The following is a 16,542-nucleotide window of genomic DNA, read 5'->3' on the forward strand; positions in this document are numbered from 1 at the left end:
AAGACTAGGACCTCAAACCCGGCACTAAGCTCATGGTCTACAGAGCAGCAGTGATACCCGCCCTGCTGTTTGCCTCAGAGACATGGACCATGTACAGCAGGCACTTCAAAGCACTGGAGAGGTACCACCAATGTTGCCTCCGCAAGATCCTGCAAATCCATTGGCAGGATAGGCGCACCAACATCAGTGTTCTGGCTCAGGCCAACATCCCCAGCCCGATCAGCTCCGATGGACGGGTGACATTGTCCGCATGCCCGATACGAGACTCCGAAAACAAGCGCTCTACTTGGTGCTCCGGCACGGCAAGAGAGCCCCAGGTGGGCAGAGGAAATGCTTCAAGGACACCCTCAAAGCCTCCTTGAAAAAGTGTAACATCCCCACCGACACCTGGGAATCCCTGGCCCAAGACCGCACCAAGTGGAGGCGAAGCATCCGGGAAGGCGCCGAACACCTCGAGTCTCTTCACCGGGAGCAAGCGGAAGCCAAGCGCAGGCAGCGCAAGGAGCACACGTCAACCCAAGCACCCCACCCACCCGCCGCTTCAACCACCGTCTGCCCCACCTGTGACAGAGACTGTAGGTCCCATATTGGACTCATCAGTCACCTGCAAACTCATTTTCAATGTGGAAGCAAGTCATCCTCGGTTCCGAGGGACTGCCTAAGAAGAAGATTGTCTAAGAAGACAACTGCTGCATGCACGTTCTACTGTGCGTGGATAGAAGAGGGCGGTATGGAATACAGCGACGTCCAAAATCGCAGTCGTACGTCAATTCGGGCGTTGCATGCTGATTGAAGTCACGATCTGCATATTTACATGGGAGAGGCAAGTGCAGACAATGGCAGTGTTGCCGAGCTCTCCAAAATGGTGGCCGCCATGTCTCGCGCCGGAAGCGGCCGGAAGCGAGGCACCAACAAAACCGGTCTTATCGGCCGGCGCTGCAACATCAAATTTCCTGGCCTTATTTTTCAAGGAATATTTGGACTCCTTATTCTTCCTACCAAAATGCATCATCTCTCGCTTACCTATATTGAAATTTGCCATTTACATGCCCATTCCGCAAGTTTGTTAATGTCTTGTATGTCTTGAAGTTAATCAAATGTTTGCGGATAATGTTGCCAAGCTACAGCATGTAGAAAGAGGAGGTGTCCAAGGATATATACTTGGGGGACTCCAATAGCTACATAGCACCGGTATTCTTGGAATTTGCTACATGATATCTAATAAGAACTGCATGAAATTTCAACAAATTTCAAGTTTTAGTAATAAGGCCAGGCTAAACTGAGATCAAAGCAGAAGATGCTCATTGCACAAGATGTGAACAGAGAAGGATGTGATCACCAAACTGATCTTGATGACTTCCTTTTAAAGAATTTTGATATTTCCTACCTTACAATAGTGATTACACTTCAAAATACTTCATTGGTTGCTTTGGGTCATCCTGACGTCGTGAAAGGCACTATATAAATGCAAGTTCTTTATTTCTTTAATTGTGCAATAATTTCACAATTACAAGCTTTCTATTTTTTGTAGTTGGAAATTAATTTTGAGAACCAATAATTGCAAAGTGTAAATATTTTATGCTTAGTAATCAGACAATAAACCATCACTCTCAGTCTGAAACAAATGTTTTAAGTGTGCTTAATAAGAGGAGCTATGTAACAAACCTTAATTATAATGTTATAAGAAGTAAGTAAATGCATGGCAAGCAACTGAGATACTAAAAATATTTATAGACTACTAGTGACAGATGCTGTGTAAAACACAGCAGTTTTAATGAAGAGCCTCCATCCAAAATACCAATCTAATGCTAAAAGATAGGCTGTGTATTTGCAAAATGTTCTTCAGATTTTCACTTGTGCAATAGAATACATTTGTCTGTATTAAATTTCATTGTTCCACCTTCATTATTGGACATAAGCCTGAAGCCTGGGCAATGCTCATTTTCCAGGAGCTGGGGAGATGAAAAGGATGCAGAGATCTGATACGTCAGACCTCCACTGCTTTTATTTTCCCCCCAGGATCCAGGATTTCTGGAGTTCCCCAGGAGTTTGGAGCAGGGCCTGCACTTACAATAGTCACAGGCACGGAGTTGGGATATTAATGAGACATGTTCCTGGCCCTTCCGCCTAAATTTCCCATCCTTGCATTGCAGGGCCACTGAGTTAGAGTGCACTTTTAAGAAGCCTTGTCCCTGGACTCTCCCTCAGATTGGAGAGCCTGAGGACGCAGACAGTAAAGGCCAACAGGTAAATGGCCTTTTTTGGCAAGTACGGTTGAATTTTGGAGTGTAGATGCTTTCTTGCTACTGTCCTGCAACAGTATCTAGAAGGTCCCCAGTGCCATAGACAACCACAGAGCTACAGGCTGCTCAGACCTGCGGCTGCAACACTGATTCCCGATTCAAGGCCCTGCCAGGGGTTGTCCTGTGCTGAGGGTGCAAACAGGTCCAACCTGACAAATTAGGACACACCTCAACCTGGATAGATGGAGCTCACTAGAACTAGAAGTGCGCTCCAATGTCCAGCACATGAGCAAGAAGGGAACAATATCGGGCTTGTCATAAATCTCATCATCGAGAAACTACCTATGAAATAACACTGGACGGCCAGCTGGTGGCGCCGTCCAAGGAGTATAAATACTCGGGCGTTGGCCCCAGCTTGCCAGGGACATTTTGTAAGACAGGAACTAGTGTAGGACAACTAGACCTCCATGTTCTGCAATAAGTTGATTAAAGCCTTGCTTCATGCTCAAACCAAGTGTGTAGTGAGTTTTATTACGTCAGAGGTCATTTTGTCTAACTTGTTTTGTAGTTAACTGGTCCTCCTAGTTTAGAATCATCTGTGAATTTATCCAGGTTTTATTGAGCTTCCGAATCCTAGCTGTTAATTTAAATTGGAAACAGTCCCCTAGAATAGGAAAAATTAGTCTGCCGTGCAAATGGTATGAAAAGCTTTAGGTTATAAAAGAAATTAAAAGGGTTATGTGAAATGTCAAAATTAATGTATTTGTGTGGGCATTTAAAGTAATCACAACCGTTCATAGGCTTAATTGATATAATTGTGGAGTAGAAACTCAATTTTTTATTAATATAACAATATTATTAGATGGTTGACCTTGGTTAGATGTAATAATATTGATGTGTTTGCAATTGGGATGGCCAACAGGTTTTAGCCCCAAAAATTATGACAATAATTAACTATATTGTGGTAAAATTGTACTATATTCAAAAAGGAAATATTTTGGTCTTTAAAGACACTGCTAAGATTTCATTCTAAAGTAGCATAATAATATATAGCCTCCACTACACTTCGAAATTCCAGATTAATCTCTCAGAAGACATAGGCAACCCCTGGAAGATTCGTCTAGGACTTGGAAAACCAGGAAAAAAATCAACTCCAGCAACATCTCCAATATTACTTCACTATTTTAAGATGCAAAATGTAACTAATCTAGCCACGTTTAGCTACTCTATTAATGAGAGCCTACCTGTATATTCTAATGGTGACAAATGGCTTGAGTTCCCTATAGAATGGCCGCAAAAACCTACTATGTCCGGTGAGTATAAAATCTTGATAAAAATATCCTTGTATTATATTCCTTTCTGTCTCGTAAAGTTACATAACTGAGTACTTTAATCACAATGGCCCTGAAATTCTATGGGGCCTCTGCTGGTCTCCTGCCACAACTCCAGCCAGAGACCAGCAGAACCCCCAGGCAAACAGTGTAAACAGCAGAAACCGGCAGTTTACCTTGTTTTCCTCAGGGTTCTGCTGGGTTCCTGCTGGATTTACAGTGGGACACCAGTAAAAATCCTGTGGAATTTAAAAGCCAATGTTTTCATCACAGTTTTACTCTTGAGGGATACAGAGATTGCAATCAAAAACTTCACACACAAGGGAAGAAAATAAATTGGGAAGAAATCTTTATTAGTTTTAAAATGGTATTAGTATTGTGCAACAAAAACAGAAAACACTGGAGACACTCAGCAGGTCAGGCAGCATCTGTTGAGCATTCAGTTGATGTTTCAGGTATAAAGCCATACTCGGAACTAAAAGATATTACAGATGAATAGCATTTAAAAAAGAACAGAACAATGGAAAGAGAGAAGGGGGGAAAACACACATGACCACGCATACACAGTAAAGATATAGAATGACTTGCAAAGTGACATGGTGGGGATCATGAAATGGTTAAAGAGCAGAAGTGATATGCACAGGACACAAAAGGAGAAATAAATTAGAAAAATGTAAGAAATAAAATACATATACAAGACACTGAGAGTGTGAGAAGAGGTAAAAAGGGATTGGTAGGTAGAATTAGAAGCATGAAAAACTGACAAAGTGGAGTAGGCTCCAGTAGCACAGGGGTCTGGTCGAAGAAAAAAGTTGGTTGGCACCAATTTCAGGCTTTAGTTACAAGCAGAGTCTGGGGCTCTTCTTTAGAACAGAGGTTTAAGAAAAGATCTGATAATTAGGGGTTTTGATAAGATAAATCGGGAAATACAATTTCCACTAATCAGTAAATCCCAGTAGATGTGGTGTATTTGGATTTCCAGAAGGCATTCGATAAGGTGCCACATAAAAGGTTACTGCACAAGATAAAAGCTCACGGGGTTGAGGGTAATATATTAGCATGGATAGAGGATTGGCTAACTAACAGAAAACAAAGAGTCAGGATAAATGGGTCATTTTCAGGTTGGCAAACTGTAATTAGTGGGGTGCCACAGGGGCCTCAACTATTTACAATCTATATTAATCACTTGGATGAAGGGGGTGGGGTGAGCAGTAGCTTCATGCACCCTGGGAGCCTGACATACGGGATAGCCTCATCTGCCAGAATTTCCACTGCTTCCATCTCCTTTGCCCTGATGATCTGAAGTTCAAAAGTACTTCATTGGCTGCAAGATTCTTGTGTTCAGTTAGGTGGAATGACCTGAGTGGGGCCCACAGTAGTTTTCCAGGCTAGGGTTGTAGCTTGAGTTAATCAAGAAGATAAATTTCTTTCCAAGTGAAATAAGAACATAAGAAATAGGAGCAGGAGTAGGCCATTCGGCCCTTCGGGCCTGCTCTGCCATTCAATAAGATCATCACTGATCTTTTACCTCAACACCACCTTCCCGCACTATCCACATATCCCTTGATTCCCTTAGTATCCAAAAATCTATCGATCTCTGTCTTGAATATACTCAACGATTGAGCATCCACAGCGCTTTGGGGTAGAGAATTCCAAAGATTCACCACCCTCTGAGTGAAGAAATTTCCCCTCACCTCAGTCCTAAATGGCTGACCCCTTATTCTGAGACTGCGGCCCCCTAGTTCTAGACTCCCCAGCCAGGGGAAACATCCTCTCGGCATCTACCCTGTCAAGCCCCTTAAGAGTTTTATATGTTTCAATGAGATCGCCTCTCATTCTTCTAAACTCACAGCTTACTTTCCCACCTAACTTTGTATCGCCAGAAAACTTGGATACTTTACACTTGGTCCCCTCATCTAAGCCATTGATATAGATTGTAAATAGCTGAGGTCCAAGCACTGATCCTTGCAGTACCCCACTAATTATAGCCTGCCAACCCGAAAATAACCTGTTTATTCCTACTCTCCGTTTTCTGTTCATTAACCAATCCTTAATCCTTACCCCTAAGTCCATAAGCCCTAATTTTGTGTAGCACCTTATAGAATGATTTTTGAAAATCCAAATACACTACATCCATTTATCCCCTTATCTACCCTGCTAGTTACAACCTCAAAAAACTTGCTAACAGACTTGTCAGCCCTCTTATAAAGAGGGTCAATTTCAAACATAGTCAACAACAACAACTTGCATATATATAGTGTCATTAACATAGTAAATTATCCCAAAGCGCTTCACAGGAGCATAATCAGATAAAATTTGACACCTAGCTACATAAAGAAATATTAGGACAGGTGACCAAAAGCTTGGTTGAAGAAGTAAGTTTAAAGATGACTTAAAGGAGGAGAGATGGCAGAGAGCTTTAGGGAGGAAATTCCAGAGTTTAGGGTCTAGGCAGCTGAAGGCACAGCCACCAATAGTGGAGCGATGGAAATCTGGGATACGCAAGAGGCTAAAATTGGAGGAGCACAGAAATCTCGGAGGGTTGTCGGGCTGGAGGATGTTGCAGAGATAGGAAGGGGCAAAGCCATGAATGGATTTGAAAACAAGGATGAGAATTTTTAAATCATGGCACAGCTGGACCGGGAGCAATGTAAATGAGCAAGCCCAGGGGTTATGGCTGAGCAAATTAGGATACAGCCAGCAGAGTTTTGGATGAGCTGAAATTTACAGAGTGTGGTAAGTGGGAGGCTGGCCAGGACAGCATTCGAATAGTTGAGTCTAGAGATAACAAAGGCATGGATGAGGGTTTCAGCAGCAGATGGGCTGAGGCAGGGGCGGAGATGGGTGATGTTACAGAGGTAGAAGTAGGTGGTGTTCGTGATGGAGAGGATTTAAAAATTCTCATCCTTGTTTTCAAATCCCTATATGCCCTCGTTCCTCTCTTTCCCTGTAACCTTCTCTAGCCCTACAACCCTCCGAGATCTCTGAGCTCCTTCTCGTGCATCCCTGATTTTCTTTGCTCCACCATTGGCGGCTGTGCCTTCAGCTGCCTAGGTCCTAAATGCTGAAATTCCCTCCCTAAACTTCTCTGCCGTTCTACCTCTCCTCCTTTAAGAAGCTCCTTAAAATCTACTTCTTTGACCAAGCTTTTGGTCACCTGTACTAATACCTCCTTATGTGGCTTAGTGTCAAATTTAATCGCTCCTGTGAAATGCCTTGGGAAGCTTTACTAGGTTAAAGGCAGTATATAAATGCAAATTGTTGTTGCTGATATGGGCTTAGAAGCTCAGCTCAGGGTCAACTAGGATGCCGAGGTTGCGAACAGTGTGGTTCATCCTCAGACAGTGACCAGTGAGAGGGACAAAGTCGATGGCTAGGGAACAAAGTTTGTGGCAGGGGACCGAAGACACAGTCTGCTGACACGCTATCACACATTTTACACTATCACACAAAGTCAAGATCTACCCATGTATCAATCTACATCTTATTGTTACGCTACCTAACATTTTTTTTAATGAGTTTGTTCCACAAAAGAGTAATCACATGCTAATCCTACAGTAGAAAATATTTGCTGTGCTCTAATGGGAATTGTTTTAAGATGCTTGTTCAAGTGAATCAACTAATATTGTCATGATGTGTAACAATTCTGACATTACAGGTTAGATTTCCCTCTGATGGGTGGTTTATTTGTGAGGCCCACGCATGTGGTACCACCAGGAACTCACAATCTTTTCCTGCAGGGAACCTCATTGTATACACAGCAGTAGAAGTTTACAGCAGTTTTCACAATCCTGACTGGTTTACTATTGGGAGGGAGGACAATATGGGTTAGCTGTAGCATGTAAAAGAATGCGACTGATTAAAGGACGTGAAGCACTTAAATTGGAGGAAAAGATAGAGCAAAAACTGGCTTGCAATGGTAGTGGTAAGAGCCCCCAAATTGTCAGACTAATATGTGTAGGTGTGGCGGTACCACCGGTTGTCCCTTACATATAGATATATACATAATTCCCTTTAACTTACCTAACTGTATGTACTTAACTTACTTATGTACGTATAACTTACCTGTTGGGGCCGTTGCACTTTTAACTTAGCTGTTGGGCCGTTGCCCCTTTAAGAGGGGACCTAACGCGCTGACATCACGCATCACGTGACGCACGCGCGCCGGCCGCCAGCCCGACTCGGTCTTCCAAGACGGCCGCCGGCACAGCCCGGCCTACTGCGACTTCGGCCGCATCGGCCAGCCGACAGGAGCGACGCGATCTTCCGCCCCCGCGGCAAGCACCGGCACAGCCCGGCCTCGCGACCTCGGCCTCCACAGCCAGCCTCCGTACCGGGAGACGCGCTGACGCAACGACGCAGTCACGTGATGCCCCAAGCGTGGGCAAATGCGACGACGCGCATCACGTGACGTCCTAAGCGCGGGAAACGCGACCGAGCGTGATGACGTCATCACGCTCCCCACAGGACTGCGAACTCAGTCCTCGTGGAGTCCCCGCTGGGACAAGACCTATACCATGGTGCTCCTACAGTCAGCCATCTTACCTGCCATCTTACCTGATGTAATTAGTCTGTTCCTGTAAATAAACAACTTGTTAATAGTTCGTCGAAGTCAAACTCTCTTATTTAGTGGCGATCTACACGAACCTCTACATTGGTGACCCAACGACGTGAGTACGGGAGTTCATCAATTCCTGCACTACAATTGGTGACCCCGTATCCGTGAACGATTTTCACGGTAGCAACGCGCAGCCTGACCCTCGTCTTCACAGAGGTACAGCACGCCCAATGGCAACCGTCGACCACCAACGCTACATTGGTGACCCAACGACGTGAATACGGGAGCTCATCAATTCCAACGCTACAATTGGTGAACCCGAGTCCGTGAACGATTTTCACGGTAGCAACGCGCGCCTGGACCTCGTCTTCCCACAAGACGACCGACGCACAACCGACGAACAACCACGGAACAGCAACCGCCTAACACCGATTCCTCCAAAGGTGACCCTGTCTTTGCGAACGTATTCGCAAGGTAAGCGCAGTCTGGAGCAGATCCCGTTTGACATGGACAAACCTCAACCGGACCCCGTTCGTTTTTTTTTTGTGAGCAATTTTCACAAAAGAGGCACGCCATGGAAGCACCAGCCGTTTTGCTGTTGCTACCGCAATCCAGGGAGCCACAGTCTCCCTCGTGCGTTATACCGGTAGAAGCCCCATTCGCCGAGAACATCGATGCGGCACAGACCACGCATGTGCTCACGGTCCCCGTATTCGACTATTCTACCGCCTCACGGATCGTCCGCCTCTACGTCTACAGCAACAGTAAGTATAAATCTCTCCAAGCGCGGGGTACAGCATGTTCAGGCCCGCAAAATCAGAGCACGCCCTGCGGGGATACCACGAGGACTCACCCCCGTGAAACACGAGGACCCACTCCTCGCGCACGAGGACCCATCCCTCGCGGACCACGAGGACCCATCCCTCGTGAAAAATGACGACTCCTTCTCCGCCGACGACGCACCAGCTCTTCAGCCTGCTGGTTGTGTTACCTACTACACGATTCGGCGTGAACAAAAAGCGTGCCGCCCTCCCGGCTGTTTTCTCCTAAATCTACAACTGTTACACGTGTTGCCGCCCTCCAGGCAGAGTTAACCCCTCCTGCAAGCAACAATAACCTGGACCGTTGCCGCCCTTTCTCCAGTTTTCCCTTTAACAAACGCAAACGTCTACTGAAGCTGCACACATCGAGGACGGGTCCAATGGGCATCCTGCGGCCGCGATCAGCCACGTGAAAGTTGCTAGCCTCACCGATCACAGGTTAACGCAGTAACTCTTCACCCTCTGTTGTGTTAACGTCGTAGCACTATGGCACGCACCGTTCTGCGTGTTCCAGCCTCCTGATGGTTTCGCTCACCTGTCGGCGAGTTCACTCACCTCGCCTGTCAAGTCCTTCTAAGAACATAAGAAATAGGAGCAGGAGTAGGCCAATCGGCCCCTCGAGCTGATCTGATCCTAGCCGCCAATCGACTATCACAGAACCAGCTCCTGAATCTAACAGAATTAGACACACAAAATGGGAGCAGGATCAGGCTACACGGCCCCTGGGCCCGCTCCGCTACCCACAGGGCCATGACCGATCCGAACCTAGACTCATGTCCAAATTCCTGCCCGCTCCCCGTAACCCCTTAATTCCCTTTACTTCTAGGAAACTGTCTATTTCTGTTTTAAATTTATGTAATGATGTAGCTTCTACAGCTTTTTGGGACAGCATATTCCATGGACCTACCACCCTCTGAGTGAAGTAGTTCCTCCTCATCTCAGTTTTGAAAGAGCAGCCCCTTATTCTAAGACTATGCCCCCTAGTTCTAGTTTCACCCATCATCGGGAACATCTTCCCCGCATCCACCCGATCCAACCCCTTCACAATCTTATATGTTTCAATAAGATCACCTCTCATTCTTCTGAACTCCAATGAGTAGAGTCCCAATCTACTCAACCTCTCCTCATATGTCCATCCCCTCATCCCCGGGATTAACCGAGTGAACCTTCTTTGTACTGACTCGAGAGCAAGTATGTCCTTTCTTAAGTATGGACACCAAAACTGTATGCAGTATTCCAGGTGCGGTCTCACCAATACCTTGTACAACTGAAGCAATACCTCCCTATTTTTATATTCTATCCCCCTAGCAATGAAAGCCAACATTCCATTGGCCTTCTTAATCACTTGCTGCACCTGCATACTAACCTTTTCAGTTTCGTGCACCAGGACCCCCAGATCCCTTTGTACTTCAGTACTTTCCAGTTTCTTGCCATTAAGATAATAACTTGCTCTACGATTTTTCCTGCCAAAGTGCATAACCTCACACTTTCCAGTATTGTATTCCATCTGCCAAATCTCTGCCCACTTACTTAGCCTGTCTATGTCCCCTTGCAGGTTTTTTATGTCCTCCTCACTCACTACTTTCCCTCCCATCTTAGTATCATCTGCAAACTTTGATATGTTACACTCGGTCCCCTCCTCCAAATCGTTAATATAGATTGTAAAGAGTTGGGGACCCAGCACTGACCCCTGTGGAACACCACTAGTTACTGATTGCCAGTCTGAGAATGAACCATTTATCCCAACTCTCTGCCTTCTGTTAGATAGCCAATCCTCTATCCATGCCAGAATATTACCCCAATCCCGTGATTTTTTATCTTGAGCAATAATCTTTTGTGTGGCACCTTGTCAAATGCCTTTTGGAAGCCTAAGTACACTACGTCCACTGGTTTCCCTTTATCCACCCTATACGTTACTTCCTCAAAGAACTCCAGCAAATTTGTCAAACATGACTTCCCCTTCATAAAACCATGCTGACTTTGTCCTATTAAATTATGATTATCCAAATGTCCTGTTACTGTCTCCTTAATAATGGACTCCAAAATTTTACCTACCACAGATGTTAGGCTATAGTTTCCAGCCTTCTGTCTACTGCCCTTTTTAAATAAGGGTGTTACATTAGCAGTTTTCCAGTCTGCCGGGACCTTTGCCGGGTCCAGGGAGTTTTGGAAAATTATTACCAATGCATCCACAATCCCTACCGCCACTTCCCTCAAGACCCTAGGATGTAAGCCATCAGGTCCAGGTGATTTATCCACCTTGAGTCCCATTATTTTACCGCGTACCACTTCCTTAGTGATTTTGATCGTGTTTAGCTCCTCCCCCCCTTTAGCCCCCTGTTTGTCCGCGACGCACGTGCATCATGTGACGCACGCGCACCGGCCGCCGGCCCAACTCGGTCTTCCAAGACGGCCGCCGGCACAGCCCGGCCTACCGCGACTTCGGCCTCATCGGCCAGCCGACGGGAGCGACGCGATCTTCCGCCCCCGTGGCAAGCACTGGCACAGCCCGGCCTCGCGACCTCGGTCTCAACGGCCAGCCTCCGTACCGGGAGACGCGCTGACACAATGACGCAGTCACGTGATGCCCCAAGCGCGGGCAAACGCGACGACGCGCATCACGTGATGCCCTAAGCGCGGGAAACGCGACCGAGCGTGATGACGTCATCACGCTCCCCACAGGACTGCGAACTCAGTTCTCATGGAGTCCCCGCTGGGACAAGACCTATACCACGGTGCTCCTACAGTCAGCCATCTTACCTGCCATCTTACCTGATGTAATTAGTCTGTTCCTGTAAATAAACAACTTGTTAATAGTTCGTCGAAGTCAAACTCTCTTATTTAGTGTCGATCTACACGAACCGCTACATAGGTGTTATTGGCAGACATAAGAGCAAGTAAGGATTAGCTCTTTGCTACTCCTGATTGGAAGCTTCACAAGTGGGTGATGCAGGCACAGGCAGTCAGTGCCACCTTAACCACCCTACAATAGGCAAGGCAGTGCTGGAAACCATTTAATTACCTCACAAGGTTGGCCAAGGTAAATCAGTCATGAGTACCCATGTATGTCCTGAGGAACTGCTAGAAGTATGATGCACTAACAGACCCACATGCTCTGACAGTGTAACTTACTAGATGGATGAATATTCACAATGCACTTGATATTCCACACACACTTCCCTATACCACCATTCCATTGTGCCTTATCCCATTCCCTGAGGTGGTAAAGTTAAGAGAAATAAATCAACAAAAGTTAAAAAAAAGATTTTGTAACGCAAGAATGAAACTCAATGTAAATGGCTAGCTAACTCTTCAGAGCAGTTCCTGAGCCTAAACAATGAAAAAATCAATGTCCAAATAAATCTCCGCAAACATGCAATAAAATTCTCCGACAATGGCCTCTTATATGTGGTATCCATCTATGGGATAGCACTTTGCTGCTCCTACTGCCACGTTTTCCCATGGTCAGGTTAGGGTCGCTGTTTGTGAGAAATTGTTGAGATTACTTGGCCATGCAGCAGGGAAAGTTTAGGGCAGTTCCTAAATGTGACTTTCATTTCCTAGGAGTAAAATTATGGTGGCAATTATTGGAACACGATTGCGTAGTAAGATACACCACCCTACTTGTCTCTTTTCAACATCCCAAACCACCTAAAAACAGGCAGCTTTGCAAATGAAAATCCACCCTACATTATTAAATTTAATATTAGTTACATAGAAGAAAGCTAGGTCTGGGGAAAATATTGAAAATGAAATATTATTACAGCATTGTATAACAATAATGTCTGTAGTATTAATAAATACAATTTAATTGATCTATATTTTAGTGTTGTTGGTACAATGTCCCTACTTTTATAATTTTTTTTTACAGTTCTGACATATCAGATAAAAATGTACTGCAGTGACTTTTTGGACATAGAACACCCTGCTACTGTTTCTTTGTGTTTGTATGGAGACAATGGTGATACAGGAGACAGAAGCCTTCTCAAACCTTTGCACAAAGAATCAGGAGATAGACAGGTACTTGATGCAACAGAGAGCATGCACTTAAAAAAAAATTATATAATAGCCGTTCTTATTATGTCATGATACATTTTCGCTTAAGATATTCATGTTGCGTGTTCTTTTTCAGTCCTATTTGTTTGAAATTAGTGCTGTGCAGCTGGGAGGACTACACACCCTTGAGTTGTATGTCAGCAGTATAAAAAGTAAGTTTTGTTTTTGTCAACATAGAAGAACAATATATTTCTGAATCATTTTCATATTGCCCTAATTTATTTCACCCACAAGTTAGCCTTCAAACTTTTGTTGCTCTCAATAGTCAGGTAAGAGTAATTTTCACATATGTATCTCCACAAACTGAGTGAATGTATTTTTTTGATTGTCGTGTCAGGAGGTACATGTAAGCAGTGTTTGTCTTCTCCCTGGCCAGTTTTCCCTCTGAGAGGTCCTGCTGAGAGAGTTTGAGCAGCTAGCGGCTAAATTAAAAAGCAGAACCACAAAGGATTATTACTGGAGTCATGAGCAAATTGGCATAGGGTCAATAGGATCAAGGAGATGAATGCGTGGCTCAAAGATTGGTGTGGGCAAAGTGGGTTTCGATTCGTGGGGCACTGGCACCAGTACCGGGGAAAGAGAGAGCTGTTCCGTTGGGATGGACTACACCTGAACCATGCTGGGACCAGAGTTCTAGCGAATCGAATAACTAGGGAGGTAGATAGGGCTTTAAACTAAATAAGGGTGGGAGGTGGGGGAGGGTCCTGGTGGAGAGAAATCTAGAATGCTAAAGAGAAAAGACAAGGAAGCAGTGCAGGAAAGTGATTGGGGTAAGGATAACCAGATTGTGTCAGGAAGGGACAGAGCGTGCAAACAAAAGAGTGCACTAACAAATAGGGTCCGGGTAAGAAAAAATGGTAATAAGACAAATAGGGCCATAGTACGAAAAAATGTTAAGATGTCTAAAACTGTTAAAAAGACAAATCTAAAGGCACTGTATCTGAATGCATGAAGCATTCGTAATAAGGTAGATGAATTAGCAGCACAAATAGATGTAAACTTATACGATATAATTCCGATTACGGAGACATGGCTGCAGGGTGACCAAGGCTGGGAGATGACTATCCAAGGATATTCGATATTTAGGAAGGACAGGCAAAAAGGAAAAGGAGGTGGGGTGGTGTTATTAGTAAAGGATGAAATTAGCAATAGTGAGAAAGGATATTGGCTCAGAAAATAAAGATGTAGAATCAGTCTGGGTGGAGCTAAGAAGCACCAAGGGACAGAAAACATTGGTGGGAGTTGTCTATAGGCCTCCAAAGAGTAGTGGTAATGTAGGCGATGGCATCAAACAGGAAATTAGAGATGCATGTAACAAGGGTACTACAGTAATCATGGATGACTTTAATCTACCTATAGACTGGCCAAACCAAATTAGCAATAATACTGTGGAGGATGAATTCCTGGAGTGTGTACGCGATGTTATTTTAGACCAGTACATTGAGGAGCCAACTAGGGAACAGGCTATCCTAGATTGGGTATTGTGCAATGAGAAGGGGTTAATTAATAATCTTGTTGTGCGGGGTCCTTTAGGGAAGAGTGACCATAACATGATAGAATTCTTCATTAAGATGGAAAGTGAAGAATTCCAATTTGAAACCAGGGTCCTAAATCTAAACCAAAGGAAACTACGAAGGTATGAGGAGTGAGTTGGCTATGATAGATTGGGGAGCTTCATTAGAAGGCATGACGGTGGATAGGCAATGGCTAACATTTAATGAACTAATGCATGAATTGCAACACTTATACATTCCTTTCTGGTGCAAAAACACAAAAGGAAAAGCGGCCCAACCATGGCTAACAAAAGTAATTAACGATAGTATTAGATCCAAAGCAGAGCCATATAAAGTTGCCAGAAAAACTAGCAAGCCTGAGGATTGTGAGCAGTTAAACAAATACTTTGGTTCTGTCTTCACGGAAGAGGACACAAATAACTTCCCAGAAATGCTAGGGAACCAAGGGTCTAGTGAGAAGGAGGAATTAAAGGAAATTAGTATTAGTAAAATAATAGTGCTGGAGAAATGAATGGGACTGAAAGCCGATAAATCCCCAGGGCCTGATAATCTGCATCCCAGAGTACTAAAAGAGGTAGCCATGGAAATAGTGGATGCATTGGTTGTCATCTTCCAAAATTCTATTGACTATGGAACAGTTCCTGCAGATTGAAGGGTGGCAAATGTAACCCCACTATTTAAAAAAGGAGGGAGAGAGAAAACAGGGAACTACAGACTGGTTAGTACATCAGTATTAGGGAAAATGCTAGAGTCTGTTATAAAGGATGTGAGAACAGGACACTTAGAAAATATCAACAGGATTAGACAAAGTCAACATGGATTTATGAAAGGGAAATCGTGTTTGAGAAACTTATTGGAGTTTTTTGAGGATGTAACTGGTAGAATAGATAAGGGAGAACCAGTGAATGTGGTGTATTTGGATTTTCAGAAGGCCTTTGATAAAGTCCCACATAAAAGGTTAGTGTGCAAAATTAAAGCACATGGGATTGGGGGTAATACACTGGCATGGACTGAAAATTGGTTAACAGACAGGAAACAGAGAGTAGGAATAAATGGGTCTTTTTCAGGGTGGCAGGTGGTGACTGGTGGGGTACCGCAGGAATCAGTGCTTGGGCCCCAGCTATTCACAATATATATCAATGATTTGGATGATGGAACCAAATGTAATATTTCTAAGTTTGCTGACGACACGAAACTAAGTTGGGACTGTGAGTTGTGAGGAGGATGCAAAGAGGCTTCAAGGCAAGTTAGACAAGTTGAGTGAGTGAACAAATACATGGCAGATGCAGTATAACATGCATAAATGTGAAGTTAACCACTTCGGTAGGAAAAACAGAAAGGCAGAGTATTATTTAAATGATGATAGATTGGGAAATGTTGATGTACAAAGGGACCTGCGTGTCCTTGTACACCAATCACTGAAAGCAAACATGCAGGTGCAGCAAGCAGTTAGGAAGGCAAATGGTATGTTGGCCTTCATTGCAATAGGATTTGAGTACAGGAGTAAGGATGTCTTACTACAGTTAGACAGGGCCTTGGTGAAACCACACCTGGAGTACTGTGCAGTTTTGGTCTCCTTACCTAAGAAAGGATATACTTGCCAAAGAGGGAGTGCAGCGAAGTTTCACCAGACTGATTTCTGGGATGGCAGGACTGTCATATGAGGAGAGATTAGGTCGACTAGGCCTGTATTCACTAGAGTTTAGAAGAATGAGAGGGGATCTCATTGAAACGTTTAAAATTCTGATAGGGCTAGACAGTCTGGATGCAGGGAGGATGTTTCCCCTGGCTGAGGGGTCTAGAACGAGAGCTCACAGTCTCAGGATATCGGGTAAGTCATTTAGGACTGAGATGAGAAATTTCTTCACTCAGAGGGTGGTGAACCTGTGAAATTCTCTACCACAGAAGGCTGTGGAGGCCAAGTCACTAAATATATTTAAGAAAGAGATAGATAGATTTCTAGACACAAAAGGCATCAAGGGGTATGGGAAGAGAGCGGGAATATGGTTTTGAAATAGA

General features: G+C 44.4%; 1 protein-coding gene across 1 annotated transcript in view; it reads left to right on the forward strand.

The window, feature by feature from the left end:
* The window catches only part of LOC147114889 (uncharacterized), a 90,996-nt gene that overhangs the window by 17,155 nt on the left and 57,299 nt on the right, over positions 1 to 16,542 (forward strand). Inside the window, exons 2-4 of the mRNA XM_085992119.1 lie at positions 3,322 to 3,556; positions 12,825 to 12,973; positions 13,086 to 13,161. Coding sequence (XP_085848245.1) covers positions 3,322 to 3,556; positions 12,825 to 12,973; positions 13,086 to 13,161 — 460 coding nt within the window. The remainder of the gene's footprint in view (positions 1 to 3,321; positions 3,557 to 12,824; positions 12,974 to 13,085; positions 13,162 to 16,542) is intronic.

This window comes from Somniosus microcephalus, chromosome 7 (genome assembly GCF_052327205.1).
Source record: "Somniosus microcephalus isolate GS21.2 chromosome 7, FLI_Smic_1.0, whole genome shotgun sequence".
Taxonomy (NCBI): Eukaryota; Metazoa; Chordata; class Chondrichthyes; order Squaliformes; family Somniosidae; genus Somniosus; species Somniosus microcephalus.